Genomic DNA, 21,397 nt, shown 5'->3' with positions numbered 1-21,397 from the left:
GTGGGCTTATGAACTGATCCAACCATTCTGCAGAGCAATTTGAATTATGCCCAAAGTTCTACAAATTTGTGCAATACCATTAGCAGGCCTGTATCTCTAAGAGATAAAAAAGGGATGGATGGGAGGGGAAGGACCTATTAATACAAAAATGTTTTTAGCAGTTTTTTTGTGTGTTGGCAAAGATTTGAGGGGAAGTACATCAAATGGGGAATGACTGAGTGAGTTGTGGTATATGATTGTAATGGAATATTACTGTGCTAATTAGAAATGATGAATAGGATGATATAAAAAAACCTAGAAAGACTTATCTGAACTGATTGCAGTGAAGTGAGCAGAACCAGGAGAATAGCAATATTTATTTGTAGGATGATCAAGTGTGAATGATTTAGCTATTATCAGCAATACAATGATCCAAAACAACTCCAAAATAATGAAAAATGCTATCCATTGCCAGAAGGAGTACTGATGGAATTTGAATGTAGATTGAAACATACACTTTTCACTTTATTTTCTTCATGAGTTTTTTTTAGTGGTATGTGTCTTCAATAGCAAGACAAATATGGAAAAATATCTGTTGCATGACAGCACATGTATAACCTACCTAATTTTTTATTCTCTCACAGAGTGGGGAAGAGAGGGGAGGAAGGAATTTAAAACTCAAAATGTGAGAAAATGAATGTCAAAAATTGCTTCTATGTGTAATTGGGAAAATATAAAATATTCCTGAAAAATAGCCCTTTTTTCTTTCTTGTCTGTCTTCATAAACAACCATTAAATTACATAAATCATAGAATTTATGTTAGAAAAGCTCCAAGAAACCCTACATGTCAACCTCTTCATTTATGTCACCTCCATCATATCTCAATTCACTCTCCACATTTCTTCTTCTATGCTTCACCAGCCATATCCCACTCTGAGCAAACATCCACCCAAGACCTAATTTTCCTAACCGGTGACTTCCTCACTGGTACTACTATTTCAGGAAAGGCCCCAGACATGTTTCCCCTCACTTGCACCTTGATTCAAATCAGTCACTGAATTTCTCCTCCTCCTCCTTATCAACCATATGGCTTCCTGCCCCTAGGTATCTCCCCCAATTTAGATGGAGAGTATAAACTGTCTTGTCTATACAATATTTGGCTAATAATGAATGCTTAACAAATCCCCCCTCTCTCTCTTTACACCCCTCCTTCCCTCCCTCCCTCCCTCCTTGTCTCCCTTTCTCCTATTTCTCTTTCTATCTCTATCTCTTTCTCCAGCCTCTAGTATGTAATAATGCTAAGGCTTAACTGGCCCCAAAGATGGCATGAGCTCTCCTCCTCAGTTACTTAGTCACAATGCCACAGAGTTAACCTTCCTGAGTCCCTGATCCTCATTCCTCATTAGGCAATTCAGAGAATAACATGATCTCAAGTGGCCCAGACTAGTCCATTGTTTTGCTTTGTAGTGGACAGAGAAATCTGTATTAATAGCACTTTGGCTTTTTCTTCTAAAACTGTACATATACTTGAGCCCTGAATGACTTGTGAGTTTTGAATCAGAGTGCATGCATCTTCTAAGGGAAACCATTTCAATATGCTGCTCAATAGTTCAACATGAAATACTGACTCATAAAACATATAATCCCTGGAAATTCACAATGGAAGGTGGTGGACCTAACATCTCTAGGAGACAGAGAAGGGATATGTTTGATTTTTATTGCCTACAAATAGAGAATCTGAAAACTAGAGAGATTAAGTGTCTTTCCCATGATAACATAGCAATTTGAGTGCAAGAACTATAGAACACGTTTTTTAAATTAGGGTACATAGAATCAGTGTGGTGTAGCCAAAGGATATTGGTCTTAGAGTTAGGGAAACTGGGACTCAGTTCTGATTCTATTATTTAATACATGACCTTGTGCAAAATAATAATAGTTGGTTATTATATAGCACTTCAAAGTTTGCAAAGAACTTTATATACATTATTTCAATTCAATCTCAAAATAACTCTGAAGTAGACATTATGTAGAAGTCATGACTCCCATTTTATTGATGAAAAACTGATAAATAATAATGACTCTCTAGTTTGCCAAACTTTTTACATATGCTCTCATTTGAGGTTCACAATAGTTATGACAAGTAATGCTATTATTATCCCCATTTTATAGATGAGGAATCTGAATGTGAAAGAAGTTAAGCAACTTGTCTATAGTTAACACAGCTAGTTAGTATCTGAGGCATGAGCTAAATCCAGATTTTTTTTCACTCCAAATTCATACTCTTCAGTATGCTATGATGTTTCATACCTAGCTCCTCAGGCTCAGCTTTCCATCTTAAAAACTTGACAAATTCAAATTTTGCCTTAAATTTTCTATCCTTTGAGTTCCTGATATCAAGAAAAATCCGTGATTTAATGAGTAGCTGCCATATCTATTCTAATTCTAAGTTGTAGTCAGTCACTTTTCCAGAATTTTCTTCAGTGCTCCCACAACTTCCTTGTTTCTCAGACTGTAAATGAGGGGGTTCATCATAGGAGTGAGGATAGCCCCAAGCACAAAGAGTATCTGGTCTATTTTGGGGCTGTGGTAATAACTTGGTCTCATGTAGACTACAATGGCTGGACCATAGTAGAGGCTCACTACAGTCAAATGAGAGGAACAGGTGGCCAGGGCTTTGTTTCTCCCCTTAGGGGAATTCATGCGGAGGACACTGAGGAAAATGAGGGTATAAGAAGAAAGGATGAGTGACAATGGGACAAGGAGCACCACAATGCTCGTTACTACCACCGCCTTCTCATAGGCTCTAATGTCCTCACAGGTGATTTTCAGAATGGCCATGACCTCACAGAGAAAATGGGGAATTTTCCTGGAGCCACAGATGGGAAAATGCATGACATAGGCTGTGTGGACAAGGGAAATGAAGGCACCTCCAAACCAGGAGACACATGTCATTTTTATGCAGGTTCTCTGGCTCATGATAATAGGATATCTCAGAGGTTTACAGATGGCCACATAGCGGTCATAGGCCATGAGGGTGAGGAGGATACATTCAGCGATTCCTAAGGTTAGGAAGAAAAAGATCTGGGTACCACAAGCAACATGTGAGATCTTTGTCCTTCTTGAGAAAAAGTCAGCAGCCATCTTGGGCACAGTGCTGGAGATCAGAGTCAAGTCTATTATTGCAAGCTGACTGAGCAGGAAGTACATGGGAATGTGGAGTCGAGGATCCACCCAAATCAGGAAAATCAGGCCAGTGTTTGCAGTGAGGGAGACAATATATACCAAGAGGATAATCAAAACAAGAAAGCTGATATGTTTCATGTCCGGAAAGAGTCCAAGGAGAATGAAATCAGTGCTCAATGTCTCATTCCTTTTTTCCATGTAACTGCCTGATCAGACTGAAGTAAAGGAAGGAAGAAGGAAACCAAGAATATGAGGTCTGATTAAAGGTTATTGATCTGTTGATCCAACCTTCCAATTTCTCTTTCCCAGCCCTAGAAAAGGGCAACACATTCAAGGCTCTCCACAATCTGGCATCGTCTTACCTGTCTAGATTAATCACTTGTTACTCTACTTCACTTTCTCTATCTTCCAATTAGTCCAAACTACTCACTGTTCTAGTAAGAGCTGAGATTGCTTCTGGAGAACTGTGGGGAGAAAGGGAAATTGATCCTGTGCATCAGTTTCATTGTAGATGGCTGGCTGAAAGTCCTTTATATTTTATGTTATTTCCAACATTATTTTGGTTAACTTACTATGTTTTAATAACTCACATGACCATTAAAAAGTAAATTTTTTAAAAATAGGGCCATAAAGTCCTATGAATGAAGTTGGTATTGAATGAAAAATGATAAGAGAAGACCTCAAAAGCAAGAGGTGGGGGCTTGAAGAGAAGATGAGAATTTTTTTCCTTTTTTTTTTTTTTTGGTCATTTCTGAACATATTCCAGGTCATATCTGCAGATGTATGTAGACCTCAAAGTTAATAAGGTGAAAGGAACAGTAGCTTACATACTGCAGCTATTTTGAAAAAGCCACTGTACTTCACTGAGCACATTGTGAATTAGTTCATCATTTAGTAGACTAAGCTTGGAGTAATCAGGTAGCCAAACTTTTAGATAACTGGGTGGCTAATTAATGAAATTAAATAATTATGTAAGAGTTGGATGCTTTCAGTAGATTACCAAAAGAAGAGGAATGAGCTAAAGTATGAGCAGGTATATTTGTAGCAGTCCTAGGTGTACTATCTCACCTCACATGTCACAAATATTTGTTGAATGAATAAATATATCAAGCATGCTGAAGATGGCATAAAGACTAATGTTGTTTGATATGCAGTCTCATTGTTATCAATCTCTTCATTACTTGAAAGAGCAATCATTATCTATAAGAGTTAAGAGACAGCTTATGTTCAACTTGCTCTTTGGTGGAAGATGGCCTAGGTTTCTCAAATGGCTGATATAATTCTTTAAAAACAAAACAACACCTCTTACCTTCTAAGTTAGAATCAATACTATGAATTAGTTCTAAGGCAAAAGAGTGATAAGGGCTAGGCAATGGGGATTAAGTGACTTGCCCAGGGTCACACAGCTAGGAAGTGTCTGAGGCCAGATTTTATCCAAAGACCTCTTATCTCTAGACTTGGCTCTCTATCCACTGAACCACCGAGCTCCTCTCAATTGGTATAATTTTTCTTGTCTTTCCTTACCTCATAGATCAGAGATACACTTGATCAGTCCTGCTTATGTTCTGTTAGCATGTAGAAAGTAAAATGGAAAAAAACTAGAAAACTAGGCATTCAACACTAAGAAGTTTGTTAGCCGTGCTTCAGATCTTGGCATTGTTCTCTTGATTTTCCTCTGGTTTTGTTTTGTTTTTTGAACTGTGATTTCCTTGGTACAAGGTTCTCCTTCAATGGTAAAACTCCTCCCCTAATGCAGGTCAGCAGCTTCTCTGCAACTTAGACTTTTAAGGAGTTGCTCAGGGGGCAGCTGGTTTGGGGGATAAAGAGCTGGCCTTAGAACTAGCAAGACTTGGGTTAAGGTTCTACCTCTGACGCATACTGGCTGTGTGATTCTTGACAAGTCACTTTACTTTATAGTCCTCTGAGCAATTCTCTTAAAAAACCCCAAAACCCTTATTTTCCATCTTAGAATCAAAACTTATGTATTGGTTCCAAGGCAGAAGAGTGGTAAAGGCTAGGCAATGGGGGTTAATCTCCCTCACTTCCCTTTTTAAAGCTAAACAAGTATGTAACATACTAAAATATGTACTTTCCATAACGTTTCCATTTATGTTGTTGGCACCTCCATTCTCCTGTTTCTTAAGGATTAAATTTTTTTCTCCATTCTTTCTCCCATCCAGTTAGTTGTTAGGGTAGCATGATACAGAAGAAAAATCCTTGGACCTATTTAGCTTGAAGGCCTGACTTCAAGTTGTGGTACTAACATTTTTATATGATCTTAGGCAAATAATTTAACTCTTCTGAGTCTAGTTTTCTCCTTTGTGAGATAGGGATAATACTAATTCTACTTTGTACTTCATATGGTTGTTGTGAGTCAAAGTATTGATATTAAAATGCTATATAAATTAAAGTTACTATTAGTCAAGTAGTCAATAAACATTTATTAAGCACCTATTATGTGCCAGGCATGGTGTTAAGTATTAAGTATAGGGATACAAAAGAGGCAATATGTATAATTTCTGTCCTTAAAGGACTCACAATATAATAAGGGAGATAATAAGCAAATATGTACAAATAAGCTATTTTCTAGATAAATTGGATATAATTTTAAAAAAGGAAAAGGCACTAGAATTAATGGGAATTGGGAAAGGCTTCCTATAGAAAATAGGATTTTAGTTGGGACTTAGAGGAAGCCAGGGGAAGTCAGTAATAGGAGGAAATGAAGAAAGAGTATTCCAGGCATGAGAGATAGCCAGAGAAAATGCCTAGAGCTGAATGATAGTGTCTATTATAACCTTCATATTAACTCTTATTATACCTCTTTTCTTTCTACTTCCACTCAACACTGTAGTTTAAGTCTTCATCACACCATTATATCAACTGAACTTGAAATAACTTTATAACCTATCTTGCTAACTTGAGCCTATGGCCTCTCCAATCCATCCTTCACATCATTTAAAAATTAAATAACAAAACTTATTGATATCTTTCATCTTCACATTTTTAAAATTCCCAATGAGTCATCTCTTCTAAGAGCAAGAGTACCACCACCACCAAAAACTTCACTCTGCCTTCTAAGTAATCTTCCTAATGCAGCTCTTTAATTGTATGACTCATCTACTCTAAAGTAATTATTGGCTCCCCACAAATCAGTTAATTTTCTTGGTATTTATGGTACTGCACAAGCTAGTTCCGGCCTTATCTCATATAACTCTTCAAACTCTGTGTTCTAGTTAAAAGATACTATCATAAAACTCTGTGTTCTTATTCTACTCTCTACAATTGCTATGTTTTCATTCATGCTTTCCCCTCTCCTGAAATAGATCCCCTATTTTTTAAAATTAAAAATCCCTCCCAACTTAGGTGTCATAGCCTCTGTAAAGTTGTCCCCAATTCCCTTAACTAGAAGTTATCTTTCCTCAAATTTCTCATAATATATTTGGGGGGGATTTCATTTACTCTTACCAATTCTGCCTTCAATTTTTAATTATATGTGTACACATATTCTTCTGATGATGTTGTAGGGTAAGAGTCAAGGAATACCACAATTTACAAAGAATTAAAGTTAAGGATCATCCAAAGGGCAATGGCTAAGAGCATGGTGATTGTGAGGAGGCTCTGACATATTACCAACCAAGAATTATGGAAGAGAAGTGACCTAAGTGGGGATATGAAAGCTAAGTTCAAGAATTTGAAGGGAAATTAGAATTAATTCTGTTCTGTCCCAGATTGCAAACGGTTGCAATGTATATAACTACAAAGAGGTAAATTTAAGTTTGATATGAGGAAAAAATATCTTCACAGTTAGAGGTGTTTGAAAATGAAAACTCTGCTGCCTTGCATGGTGCTAGGTTCCTTCAAAGGTACTAGGTCTGGATTCAGGAAGACCCAAGTTGAAATCTGGCCTCAGATGCTTACTAGTAGTATGATCCTGGACAGCTCACTTAACCTTGTTTGCTTCAGTTTCATCATTTGTAAAATCATCTGAAGAAGGAACTAGCAAACCACTCCTGTTTTCCAAGAAATATCCAATAAGATCTTGAAGAATTAGATGAGACTACACTTTGTTCCAAAAAAGCAGAAATGTATTGCTAGTTCCTCTAAGGGGTTGTCAGAAAGAGAGAAAGATAGATCTAAAATGAGGCATACGTAATTAGTAGACTGAATCTATTCTAATTCAGATGATTTGTTGACTAATCATTATCCTGTGAATGGATTGACTTTCTTTTAGAAAAATAAAATGAGAGAAACTCATAATTATATAAGGTCATAAGTTTTATAAAATACTTTCTTTACAGTTGTGGTGTGGATGATAGATCTCATTCCCATCTTACAGTTGAAGAAAGTGAGGCTTAGAAAAGTGAACCTCCCCCCACCTTTTTTTTTTAGTTTCACACAGCTTTTGACTTTAAATTTAGGGCTCTTTTAATTCATATCTAAGATTTTAAGATACATTTACATAATTGAGTTTATATAATTTTTCCTTTTTAATTTTCCATTTTAATTTGATTAAAGAAACCTTTTTTTTCTGGTTGTTTTAATGTTATGCAGACTTAGTCTGAGTGTAAAATGTAGGAAGCATCTGGAAGCAAGTAATGCTTACTGCCCTAAAATCTATGAAGTAAGTTGGAGAGTGCATGGAGGGATTAGATTTGATCATCTCTAATGTGTATTCTGACTCTATTATATCACAGAAAGTTGGATAATTCAAGTATTATCATCTCAATTTTACAGAGCCACACAGTTAGTAAAGTGGTCTTTCTGATGCCTAATCTTTTGTCCTTTCAATCTAATGATTCAAATTCTACTGCATTTAGGAAGATTTCTATTAATAGACCAAATCACAAACACTGCATTCATAAGATAAACAGGACAAGTAGCCTATAATATCTTCTTGTCTGATTATTACTTGTCTATCTGAATAAATGAAATCAACTCAGAATGAGAAAAAATATCTTGGAACGTATCATACTGAACCCCTGATTGCTTTTGCATTTTTTCATCTGTCATATGAACTTTTAAAATTTTATTATTATTATATTATTATTAACTATTATTTATTTAGCAGATCAAAATGATTTTTTAACATACATTAAATATGTTCCCTGCTTTGGAAAACATTTTCCCCTGAAACTCACCTCTTTTTCCCTTGTCAAATCTCTCTTGCTGAACAATGGCAATTGTTCTTTTTTCAGCAGGTTGTCAGGCAATTATTCAAACAGGTAGAAAGATTGACAGTATCATGATGACATTTGTCCTGGAAATTCCAGCATAAACCTACCTGATAACTTTACTATCATGCCATTCTACTAGGTTTGAATTCCCGTCTGCAAATGGAAATATAAATTCCTCATAGGGTGTGGTTGATTTTGTTGAAAAACATTTTACTCATTAAAAAAAAAAATAAACATTGTCCTTTCCCGAGGGATCCATTAAAGAAGTGAGAGGACAGACCAGTCCACTAACTGTTTAGGTGGTACTATATAAGATCAAGAATTTTCTGTTCTAAAATCAGGTTAGTATAGCTTAGACCTAAAAATAAATGGTATAGTGAAAAGGATTATAGGCTATTTTCCTCAAGTGATATATGATCAGATTGGAAAGAGCACTGATTTTGTACATTTAGGGAGTAGTTCTTGCTATACCACTTATTAATTAACATTGATCAAGCATATCACTCATTTTCCTCAAGCCTCTCTTTCCTCATATATAAATGGACATAATTATGCAGTTTCACAGGATTAATGTAAAAAATCACAGGATTGATGTAAAAAAAGTACTCTATAAAACACTTTAAATGTATATCTTATTTATTTATTTTTATCCTGGGACTCCATTCTAGGAGCATAGGACCACAACCAGTAGGCAATGGGTCACACAGTCGCTCAGGGTCACCCAGCTGGGAAGTGTCTGAGCCCGGGTTTTGAACCTAGGACCTTTCGTCTCTAGGCCTGGCTCTCAATCCACTGAGCTAGCCCAGCTGCCCCTACTTTAGGCTGCAGTTTCTTTAGCAGATGTAGTTTTTACAGGGTGGGGTTGCTAGCCCCATGCCCAACCCTCCTCCTTTTTCATCCAGGCTAGGGACCATCCTTGGCCCAGGAGTGGTAAGGGTGGGCAATAGGGGTCAAGTGACTTGCCCAAGGTCACACAGCTGGAAGTGTCCGAGGCCGGACTTGAACCTAGGACCTCCAGTCTCTAGGCCTGGCTCTCAATCCACTGAGCCACCCAGCTGCCCCTTATATCTTATTAGTCACCTTTTAAAGACTATTTACATTGATTAGAAAGCAATTGATTAAAGAAATGACAAATTTAGCCTATTGTCTTTCCATATGTTTAGAAGGAGCAAAATCTGGCCCAATTATACTCCAAAAATATTTATACAAAATTATGGATATCTTAGCTATAATTAGTAATTATGTGAGCAAGTATTTTTTAGGAAAACACGTTTCAAATATTTGAAAGTTACCTTCAGGGAGGACAACCAAGCTGTCTTACAAATTGTCTCTTCCTGCCTCTGTTAGAGATAGAATTTTGGCCAATATGAACCACAATTCTGACCCAAAGTAGCATTACTTATATTCCTAAATTTTTGGCAATAATTTGCCTTGCCTCTACATTCCAAATTGATCTCTGGGCCTCAGAGTGCTTGATTATAAAATGAAAAGTTTGGACTTGAAATCTCTCTCCTAGCTCTCAAATGGCATGGTCCCTCGCTCCTTCCCCCAACCAAAAAAAACTACTTTTAACATATTTTTTTTCTGGTTGTTTTAATACTATTCAGACTCAGCCTAAGGAAACAATCCCAAGAAGCTCCTGGAAGCAAGCTACTACACTGACATCTATGAAGTAAATTGGAGAGTACATGTAGGGATTAGATTGAATGACCTCTAACATGTCTCCCAACTAGGAGATTCTGTGAAGTCTTTAATCAGATAGTGAAAATCTTTGGTTTGTTTGTTTTTTCTAATCATAAGATTATGATAGGAGATAGTAGAAGGGGAAGAAATAGATTCCTTATGGAAAGTTTGAAGAATTAAAACTATTTACTCCAGAGGAATAAAGTCTGAAAGAAGTTAATCCTTACTTACAAGAGCGTGTCAAAACATAAAAAAATCTTTTGACTGTCTTCATTGGATTAGCCAATAATTGTTAAGTTTGGAACATCCTAGTTAAGGATAATAGAAAACCAGGACAGTGATTAAATGGCATTAATATGATCATTTTTCTTTTCATTTTTAATATTGTTATGTTATCTTAAATCAGACAAACCTTGGCAATTTTTTTTCTGACACCTTATACATGAACAAATGTTAAGCCATACTACCTTGTAATCTTATTTTGGCCATTTGTCTGAATTTATCCTAAGGAAGGCGGTATTGCAACTTTCTTCTGCATTCAAAATAAGACTTAAAATTAATATATTGTTAAGAAAATATTCCATATCCCATAAATTCCATCTCCTTGGGATATATGATCAAGTATAAGGCAAAGACTTTATTGTTCTTTAATGTTATGGACTCATAAATATAGGGTAGCTAACCAAATTGAGAATTAAAATGATGGAATTTAGACCCATTTCTAATTGAGGGACTTAGTGCCTCAGGGGAAATCTCTAGGTAGTATCTTATCCCTAGGTTTTAATTAATGTGATTTTATAGCATCAAAGCTTGAACTTCCATGAAATGATCCTCTACAGAAAAACAACCACTTTTTTAGTTTATCCTTGACTTTTTTCCATAGATGATTTTGAATTTCCTCCTCAGTTTCAAGTATTATTTCAAGTTTTTACCTAGCCCAGTATCTCAAACATACATAAAACTTTAACTCAAGTCCAGGCTGGATTTGAAATCTGTGGACATTTAGCTATGGTAATAATATCAAAGTCACAGATTTTTTTCCTCTTATAGGATAATTATTTTCACAGTTTGTAGTCTATATTACAACTCAGTCTATCTCACAAACATATCTTCATACAAGGAAAATTAGGTGGATAAGTTAATGTAACTCATCTCCAAATTCAAAGCACATATCCTAATAAAGGATATTCCTTATATTAAAAATTATCTTTCTTTACTTTAATGCTTTATAGTTTTCTTAAAAGTACCTTCCTTTTAGGAATTCTCTGCAGTAGATAATATAAATCTCATCCCATGATATAGGTGAGGTTTACATAGATTGTGATTTTCCCAACTTATAAATATTGAGCTCAGAAATCAGTTCGAATGCTGAATCTCAGTCCACTGTTTCATCCATTATGCCATGCTGCCTCCATTTCAAACCAAAACCTATTTAAATTTATTTTGTGGTTTAAAAAAAGGCATATACAAACAAAATGACAATTTATAAATCCTTATAAAGCTTTTACAATTGTAAAGGTGTTTAAAAAACATTGGAAGCTACAGGAAGCGTGTTCTCTCTCTATCTTGATACCTATACTTATCCACGTCCATATCTGTATCTCTCTGTTGAAAAGTTACAGTGATATAATTGAATATAAACATGGAAATTGGAAGAAAATCAAGAGAACATCTAACCTAGCAACATTGTTTGTTTCTTCATTATTAATTCTTTTTTTTAAAAAACCCTTACCTTCCGTCTTGGAGTCAATATTGTGTATTGGCTCCAAGGCAGAAGACTGGTAAGGGTAGGCAATGGGGGTCAAGTGACTTGCCCAGGGTCACACAACTGGGAAGTGTCTGAAGTCAGATTTGAAACTAGGACTTTCCGTCTCTAGGCCTGGCTCTCAATCCACTGAGCCACCCAGCTGTCCCCAGGATAGGGATTCTTAAGCATCAACATAATTCTTAGATATTTATAACCATTATAACTTAGCTGCTGCTATTATAATAAATGTCATATATTTGTACAGAGACCAATTAGTGTGTATATATATAAAACTGAAGGAACTGAATTATATCAGATGACACCTAGCTTCCTTCAAGGGAAGTACAAGGCTCAAGTGCCACTTTCCTTCAGGAACTATCCTGATTTCCCAAGTTGTTAGTGTCCCTCACCTTAAAATCACTTTGTATTTAATTTGAATATATTTAGTATTTACTTATCTCAAAACACATTATATTTCTTTTACCCCTAGTAGAATGTAAGCTCCTTGAGGACAGAGAACATCATTTTTGTAATTGTATCCTCAATACTTAGTACAGTGCCTAAAAGAGTAAGTGCTCAATAAATTATATTTGTTTGATTGACATTCTTGCTATAAATTAAACCAGAAAACAAAAGAAGTAGCAAAAAATGGAAAAATTAAAAACGGATTCTCCTTGGAGAAGCAAACAGAAAATTTCAGAGTTTATTATGCCTTTACAAACAAAATACCTCAGCTTAAGGATAATTGTTATTAGAAGATCATTTAAGATAAATCCATTTTAAAAAGAGACTGACATCTGTCATAAACATTAAAAAAGAGTTTTGATTTAGGCATATTAATAAAGAAACTAAATTTTTATTTTCTCTTATATTTCAGAAAATTATTAAAATTGCCCCCCATGAATTAATTCTTGTTGGAAAAAAAGAAAATTAATTCTACTAACTTTGAGACATAATTTTCTCAACAAAATTACATGATAATCTAACAAAGCATCTCAGCTAAACTCTCCAAAAAAAAAATCTACCTACATTTGGTGCCTCCACTTCTATTTCTCTTGCCATCAATTTGGCCATCCAATTTAATTTTTAAGCTAGAGCTACTTTATCCAAAATTTTTATTATCCCTTTTTAAAAATAGATTTTAATTAGTATATTTGTTCTTGTAACCTAAACTTCTGTATCCTTCATCCCCTTCAAGAGATTTATCCTTCATAAAAAAGATAATTTTTTTAAAAAGAGAAAGAAGGGAGACAACATAGTACATTAGAGGCAACTCAGCTAAAATCTCTTAACATTCTCTTCCAAAAAACTTTAAACTAGTTTCTCAAATCAAATTTTGGAGTGACAGAGCCAGGAAAAGGTCATGGTGAGACATTTTTCTTTTCTAAGAGAACTAAGAAAGTTGACAAGAGAAGTTTGTGACACCAAGGTGGAAACCTGTCCTGATTCCACACATGCAGCAGAAACTTGGGAGATTTCGGCTTAGAGAAAGTAAGAGGATCAGACAAATGATCAGAAATAAATTACAGGGACCATTTGCTTACATTGGATACAGCTGGCACTGAGTGGCAACTCTATTGCCCAGTTGAGTCACAATTCCAGGATGGAGAGGAGCACTAGAGGTCAGTTATAAAGAATCAATGGCTCTGATTGCATTTCTAAAACAAAAATATCACTAGTTCTTGTTATTGTAGGAGACTAAGGGCCCTTCCTGAGTAAAGACCAGAGCGTAGAATTAATTTGGAAGGACCAAAAACTTGTAGATCTCCTAAAATTAGCCCTGAAAACAATAGCACAAAAAAGCTTGGTTTGGAACAATGCCTCCCTACCCCAAGGAAAGCAGAGCACAACTTTAACATAAAGTTCAAAGTCAAGAAATAGGCTGGAAAAATGAGGAAACGACAATAACAAAAAACCAATTTGGTCATAAAAAGCACATACATGGTACAGGGAAGACCAAGACAAACTCAGAAGATCCCATTGTGGAAACAGCTACCAATAAAGCATCAGAGAAAAATGCTAATTGAACCTAAACCCAATAAGAATTACTGTAAATGTTAAAGAAAAAGGTTGGAGGAAAAATTGAGAAAAGAAATGAGAATGATGCAAGAAAATTATTAAAAGAGAATTAATCGGGGTAGCTGGGTAGCTCAGTGGAGTGAGAGTCAGGCCTAGAGACAGGAGGTCCTAGGTTCAAACCTGGCCTCAGCCACTTCCCAGCTGTGTGACCCTGGGCAAGTCACTTGACCCCCATTGCCCACCCTTACCAATCTTCCACCTATGAGACAATACACCAAAGTACAAGGGTTTAAAAAAAAAAGAGAATTAACCATTTGGAAAAAGAAACACAAAAAACGCACCTTAAAAAAACAGAATTGGCCTAAGGTAACAAAAATTCACTGAAGGAAAGAACTTAAAAAGTACAATAGGACAAATGGAAAAGGAGGAGGAGGTGCAAAAATCCACTAAAGAAAATAATTCTTTAGAAATCAGAATTGGGCAAATGGAAACAAATGAATGCTTGAGAGCAAGAAACAAAGAATGAAAACATAGGAGAAATGTTAATATCTCATCAGAAAATAGACAAAGAAGAGATAATTTAAGAATTATTGTTGGGGTAGCTAGGTGCCAGGGCCTGGAGACAAGAGGTCCTAGATTCAAATCTGGCCTCAGGAATTTCTGAAGTATGGCTATTACGATTAAGTAAGCCATAGGACTAATGAGGACCATTTGGAGTAATTAGGATCTTAGCACCTAAGGACAAGGTAAAGAATAGTGGGTAAGGTTTCTTTAAGGCCAGACAGAATCTTGGGAAGGTTTTCTGTTGGAATTCTGGGTAGCCAGAGACAGTCCTAATATGGCACCCTGAGTAAGTCACTTAACACCAATTGCCTATCCCTTGTCATGCTTCTGCTTTGGAACCAATACCTAGTATTTATTCAAAGATGGAAGGTAAGAGTTTGGAAAACTGCCTCAATAGAAAGGCAAAATAGAAATATAAACCACCAATCATCTCCTGAAAGAGATCCCAAAATAAAAACTCCCAGGAATTGTATAGCCAAATTCCAGAATTCCTGGGTTAAGGAGAAAATATTGCAAGTAATCAGAAACAATTCAAATATCATAGAGCCACAGTTAGGATCATACAAGATTTAGTGGCTTCCACATTAAAGAGGTAAATGATGATATTCCAGAAGACAAAGAACCTAGAATCAAAACTATAAATAACCAAACCAGCAAAACTGAGTATAATCCTACAGGGGGAAAAGTGGATATTTAATGAAATAGAAGCATTTGAAGCATTCCTACTAGGAAAAAAATCAGAGCTAAATAGAAATTTGACATGTAAGCACAAGATTCAAGAGAAGCTTAGAAATGTAAACATGAAAGAGTAATCATAAGCATCTCAATGAAGCTGAACTGTTTACTTTCCTATAAAATACCTGTAGCTGCTAAGAACTTTATCATTATTAGAGTAGTTAAAAGGAGTTTTCATAGATAGAATACACAGTTGTGAGTTGATTTTTTAAAATCATCTCTAAAAACAATGAAAGAATGAGAAAAAGGGATACACTGGTTAAAGTGGGAAGGGAGAGGTAAAATGGGCAAAATTTTCTCACATAAAAAAAGCATAAAAGGAAGAGCTTTGTAGAGGAGGGGGAAATTGGAGGGAAGGAGTGTCAAACAATGCTGTAACCTTACTCTGGGAATTGATTCAAAAAGGGAATGATATATTGAGTTGTGCTTATAGAAATGTAACTTGCCCAGTAGGGAAATAGGAAGAGAACAGGATAGAAGAAAGGGGAGGGAATAATGAAAAGAGATGACAGATTAAGGGAGGGAGTGGTTAGAAGCAAAAAAACCCAAAACTTTTGAGGAGAGACAGGATAAAAAGAGGGAAAAGAAAAAGAAAAAAATGAGGTGGAGGGAAATACACAATTAAATCATCATAACCATGAATATGAATGGGATGAGCTTACCCATAACATGGAATTGGGTAGCAGAATGGATTAGAGACCAGAATCCAACAATATGTTGTATACCTCTTGTATAAGAGACATTCTTGACACAGAAAGAAATGCCCAAAGTTAAAATAAAGGACTGAAGCAGAATCTTAATATGTTTCAACTGAACAACAAACAAAAAAAAGGCAGGCGTCGCAAACATGATCTCAACCAAAGCAAAAGCAAAATTAGACCTAATTAAAAGGGAAAATCAGGAAACTACATTTTTTTTTTTTTTTTTTTTAGGAAACTACATTTTGCTAAAAGGTTATTTCATTAAAATGAAATAATATCAAAAAAATGTAAAGCAAATTTCTCTTGCCTCATTTCTCAAATACATACTGAACTTAGAACTGAGTCAAATTGGTAAAAACACAAGCCATTCTCCAAATGACAAATGGTTAAAGACTATAAACAGGCAGTTTTCAGAAGAAGAAATCAAAGCTATAGTCCTATGGGGAAAAATGCGCTGTCACTATTGATTGGAGAAAGGCAAATTAAAAGAACTCTGAAGTACCACCTCACACCTATCAGAAAAAACAAATGCTGAAGGGGGAAAAATAGTGTTGGTGGAGTAAGTGAACTGGTCCAGCTATTCTGAAGAGCAATTTGGAACTATACCCAAAGGGCTATAAAATCCTTTGAACCAGCAATACCATCTTCATCACAATATCTTCATCACAAAGAGATCAAAGGAAAAGGAAAAGGACCCATATATACAAAAATGATTATAGTAGCTCTTTTTGTAGTGGCAAAGTTGTAGAATATGATTGTAATGGAATACTTTTGTGGCATAAGAGTTGCCAAAGGGGGTAATTTCAGAAAAAACATAGCAAGACCTAAATGAATGGATATAAAGCGAAGTGAGAGGAACTGAGAGACCAGTGTACATAGTGGTGGCAATGTTGTAATGATGAACAACTGTGAAAGACTTGGCTGCCTTTATCAATAAAATGATCCAAGACTCATAATGAAAAGTGCTATCCTTCATCAAAGAAAAACTGATGAACTCTGAGTGCAAATGAAACTATAATTTTCTCACTTTATTTTTTTTTTGCTTTTTTTTTGAAACATGACTAATATGGAAATGCATTTTACATGGTTTCAAGTGCATAATTAATATTATATTACTTATTGGGTATGGGAAGGAGGGGGAGGAAGAAGAGAATATGTAACTCAAAATGAAAAAAGAAAAGAATGTTAGAAATAAAGAAACAAGAAACCCATCATCTTCACCACCTGATCACTTCCACTCATGGGCCAAGCAAACTATCTTTAATGAATCAGCAAGATAGGAAGTGCCATGTGCCAAAGAAGTCAAATCATTGACACTAACTCAATTTCCTTCAGACCCTGTAAGGATCTCAGGAGTCTCCCTGACCTGATAAATGAAGAAATTGCCAAGGAGGTTCAGTTTCCCTGAGTTGCAACAGCATGAACAGCAGTAATGGTGGAAAGCTCTTTTTCCCATTTGGAATCTGAATATCACCTAGCCACCAAGTATTTTCCCCCAGCATGAATGAAGCACTCCTAGAACCTTGACCTATATCCTTACTACCTTTCAACAAGGACTTATTGTGCTTTACCCAGATAAGAACCCTATAAAAACCCACTGGCATATACCAACTTAGACATTCTATGCTACACAAGATTCTATCTACCCTCATTGTTTTTCCCTTCAGCAAAGCTGTATTTTCTCTCTTCTAGTTCCTATATTATGCTATGTTTTGTCTTGTGTACTCCACCTCCCAGTCATGTGAATTTTATCCTTTAATAATATAATGATATTATATTTAATAATATAATAATAATAACTGTTGTCCAAAAATACTACTAACACTAACTAGTAATAACTAATAATTAATATGGCAGCTCTTCCTACTCCCAAGTCATAGAATGCGAATGCTGGACAATAAACCCTATGTCTCAATTTGGGACTATCTCCCTTCTCCCTGACACCTGAGCTAAGACAAAGGGCCAACCTCATGACCTGGACATGGTTAAGCTCTTTCCTCTAGCAATGTCAGTGGCATATAAGGTCATCTTTCCTTTTACTATACCTTGAAAGCCTGAACTTCACTCAAACTACATTAAGATAGATCCCAAAAGAGATAATCAATTATCCTAAGACCAATAAACCTTGGAATATCAATAGGCTCTAGGAACAGCTTCTCCCCCATTCATATTTGAATGTAGCAGCTCTGTGGATGGGGAAAAGGGTTTCCATCCTTTTCACAAAGCAACATGAACTGCTGGCTAATAGCTATCAATAGACAGATAAGCCCACGGGTCTAGAGAACATTATTGTGCTACAGACCACTGACTTAGTTCCAACCAACTCCTATAACCACCATTCAAGGAAATAAACCTCATAGAAGTATGATTTCAGCCTCTATTTCCTCAACAACCACAACTACCTGCAGATCCAGAAAGGAAAATTGTCACCACCAAATTCATTGGCATTGTCAAATGGTTCAACATGAGAAAAGGATATGGTTTTATTTTTATTTTTTTAATTTTAAAAAATTTATAATGGTTTTCCATGGTTACATGACTGATGATTCCCCCACTCCCTGCCTGCTCTTTCCTCCCCCTTCCCTGGGTTATATATGTATCATTGTTCAAAGCCTATTTCCATATTATTCATATTTATAATAGAGTACACGGTAAGTATATGGGAAAGTGCACTTAGAATATCAAAATGTAGCTTAACCTTAAAAGCATTTCACTTACACTTAAAAGACTTCAGTTAATTCTGACCATTTTGAGCTAATAATAGCCCTAACATTTACCAAATCAACTAATTCTCAACTTACACAAACCATTAAAAGTATCTCAGTATAGGCAATAGAAGAGATATAATAGGTGCAATAACAACAGTACTACAAGGGAAAAATGAAAGACTAATTAACAGCACATAAAAGCAAAGATTAACCCTTGTACCTTTTGCATAATGATTCAGCTAGTTAACAAGGACTAAAAGAACTATGCCCGACCCCCCGAAATTAAGTGAGCTACTATAAAACAGTTAACTTGAACCAACTCATCTATGTAGCAAAATAGTGAGATTTTATAGTAGAAGTGAAAAACCTATTGAACTTAACGATAGCTGGTTATCCAAAACACGAATGTTAGTTCAACTTTACATTTTATAAAGCACTTATTCTCATAAGCATATCTTAGACTTAAAAGTTAATCAAATGAGGGACAACTCTTTTGATCCAGTAGACAAACTCAATTAGAGGGTAATGACAAGCTTAATTTTCCATTGTGGGCTTAAAAGCAGCCACCAATTAAGAAAGCATTAAAGCTCAAACATAAATTATCAATTTAATTTCATAAAATAATCAAAACCCCTAATATTATATTGGACAATTCTATTAAATTATAGAAGACATAATGCTAAAATCAGTAATAAGAATTGCATAAGCCTAAGTTAGCAAACGGATAACCCACTAACAATTAACAAAACTGTAACCACAGACATTAACTAGTTTATTACTCTATTATTAACCCAACACAGGCATGTGCCAATACAAGGATAGATTTAAAAGCATAAAAGGAACTCAGCAACCCAAAACCCCACTTTTAACATTGTAAGGATGGGATTTTGTGCAAAGGAGATGGAATCAAAGAAGGAGAAAGCGGTTGCTGGCAGTTACTGTCTTCAAGCTGACAACCAGCAGAGAATTCTGGGAATTTCTCCTAGGAGGAAGGAAGAAGAGGGTTCTCAGGCTGAGGGCTGGGAGGAGTGAGGAGGGAGAAAACCCAGCTCTGATCGATCCAGAGGCCTTGCTGAGGATCTTTCTTTGTCAGAAAGTTTTCTTATAAAAATGTTCTCCCAATTTGTTGCTTATCTTCTCATTTTGGTTGCATTGGTTTTGTTTGTACAAAACCTTTTTAATTTAATATAATCAAAGTCATTCATTTTACATTTTGCAGTGTTCTCTGTCTCTTGCTTGATCTTAAATTCCTTCCTTTCTGCAGATCTGACAGGTATATTATTCTATGCTCACCTAATTTATTAATAGAAAAACATTAAAGATGCTTTATCATCTGCTTTTTGCCTTTCCATATGACTTGTAGCTAAAAATTCCTCTCTGCATTATCTCCTTCTATTAGAATATGTGGTCTTTGAAAAAGAGGAACTATCTTACTTTTCTTTTTATAACTCCAGCACTTTGATACTGTGAGCACTTAATTTTTTTCTTTTATTTATCTCATCAACTTGGAATTTTTCTTCAGTGATAGGAACTGCAACCCATCCATGCCTGCCATTGCTGTATTACTTTGTGTCATCAGTACCTCAGGGTGTTCAGCCAATGTTCTAACCTTAATTTCTCTTAACATTATGGCATACCAGTAGAATACCTGGGATATCTACCTGTTATTCCTTGACACACGAGCCATCCCATTGTTAATTTTTGATCATGCATTTCCCTAATGTTATTCTTAGTTTTGTTCTTTTAAGTTCCTTATTTGTAATAAATTGTAGCCTACTAATGTCTATCACGTACTTCTCCATTGCCCTATGTATGATATTCATATTCAGTTCTTTGAAGACCTTTGTGTTCCATGACTTGCAACCATATAATACTAAGAAAATATTGGAATTTGAAAAGTTAGCCCTTGTTACTGGGTGAAGTTTATGGTCATTAAAGGAGTCTTATATTTTCCTGAAGGAAACTCAACCTTCTCTCTTCCTTCTGTTTAATTCTGAGTCCAACCCGTTGCCCATTTTTATTGTCTGTATATACTTACTCATGGACATGTCATAACCTGGGCAAATAAACACTTTTTATTTACTTGGGTTTTTTTTTTGTTGTTTTTTTTTTGCGTGAATGTTTTGGGAAAACTCTTCTGAGTGGTTACACATATTTTCCTAGGAGATTCTGCAATGTTTTGAGGCTTGATGCAACTGGCACATCATTTATAAGTAAGAACATCTAGAGAACCTTACCATCTAGAGACTCACTCTAAAATACAGTCTTCACTGGAATTTTCCTATCACAATGAAGAGCACCTTGGTAAGGGTATATGTCTCACTGTTTTTTATACCTCACCTGATGCTTATGATTTTGTTATATCTTTTATATAATACTGAATATTTTTGATGCATGGGAGGGAAACATCTTCTTGAATGGACTGTTTTGCTTCATCATATCAAATGCCTTAAAAGTAACCAACATGCAGTAAAAATAATGGTACCTTCTTTCATTTTTCAATCAATTATATGATGGAAAAATGTGTTCTGTTATATAATTAGCCTATTCCCTACTAATATCTTCATCAAGGGTATCACTTTATTTATATAAGTAGACACAAAAGTCAAGGGTTGAAGTTCTCTTAGTGCAATAAATATTTATTAAGTTCCTTCTATATTCCAGGAATTGTGCAAAGTCCTGCAGATACAAAGAAATATAAAAGACATCCTTGTTCTCAAGAAGCTCACATTCTAATGCATGAGACAATACACAATCAACTAGTGCAAACAGGGGAGTTAGGTGGTTCAGTGCCAGGCCTGAAGTCAAGAAGACTTAAGTTCAAAACCATTCTTAGACACTTACTAGCTGTGTCTCTGTTTCTTCTTCTGTAAAGTGAATTAAAGAAAGAAATAAGAAACCTC

At 35.4% G+C, this 21,397-nt stretch overlaps 1 protein-coding gene across 1 annotated transcript; it reads right to left on the bottom strand.

The window, feature by feature from the left end:
- Positions 1 to 2,437: 2,437 nt before the first annotated feature.
- Positions 2,438 to 3,361, bottom strand: LOC123246272 (olfactory receptor 2T11-like). The gene has a single exon (XM_044675194.1). The coding sequence runs from the start codon at positions 3,359 to 3,361 to the stop codon at positions 2,438 to 2,440; it is 924 nt and encodes a 307-aa protein (XP_044531129.1).
- Positions 3,362 to 21,397: the final 18,036 nt, after the last annotated feature.

This window comes from Gracilinanus agilis, chromosome 4, assembly GCF_016433145.1.
Source record: "Gracilinanus agilis isolate LMUSP501 chromosome 4, AgileGrace, whole genome shotgun sequence".
In the NCBI taxonomy this organism is placed as follows: domain Eukaryota; kingdom Metazoa; phylum Chordata; class Mammalia; order Didelphimorphia; family Didelphidae; genus Gracilinanus; species Gracilinanus agilis.
The sequence above is the reverse complement of the archived record's forward strand: the minus strand, read 5'-3'. Positions and strand labels throughout refer to the sequence as shown.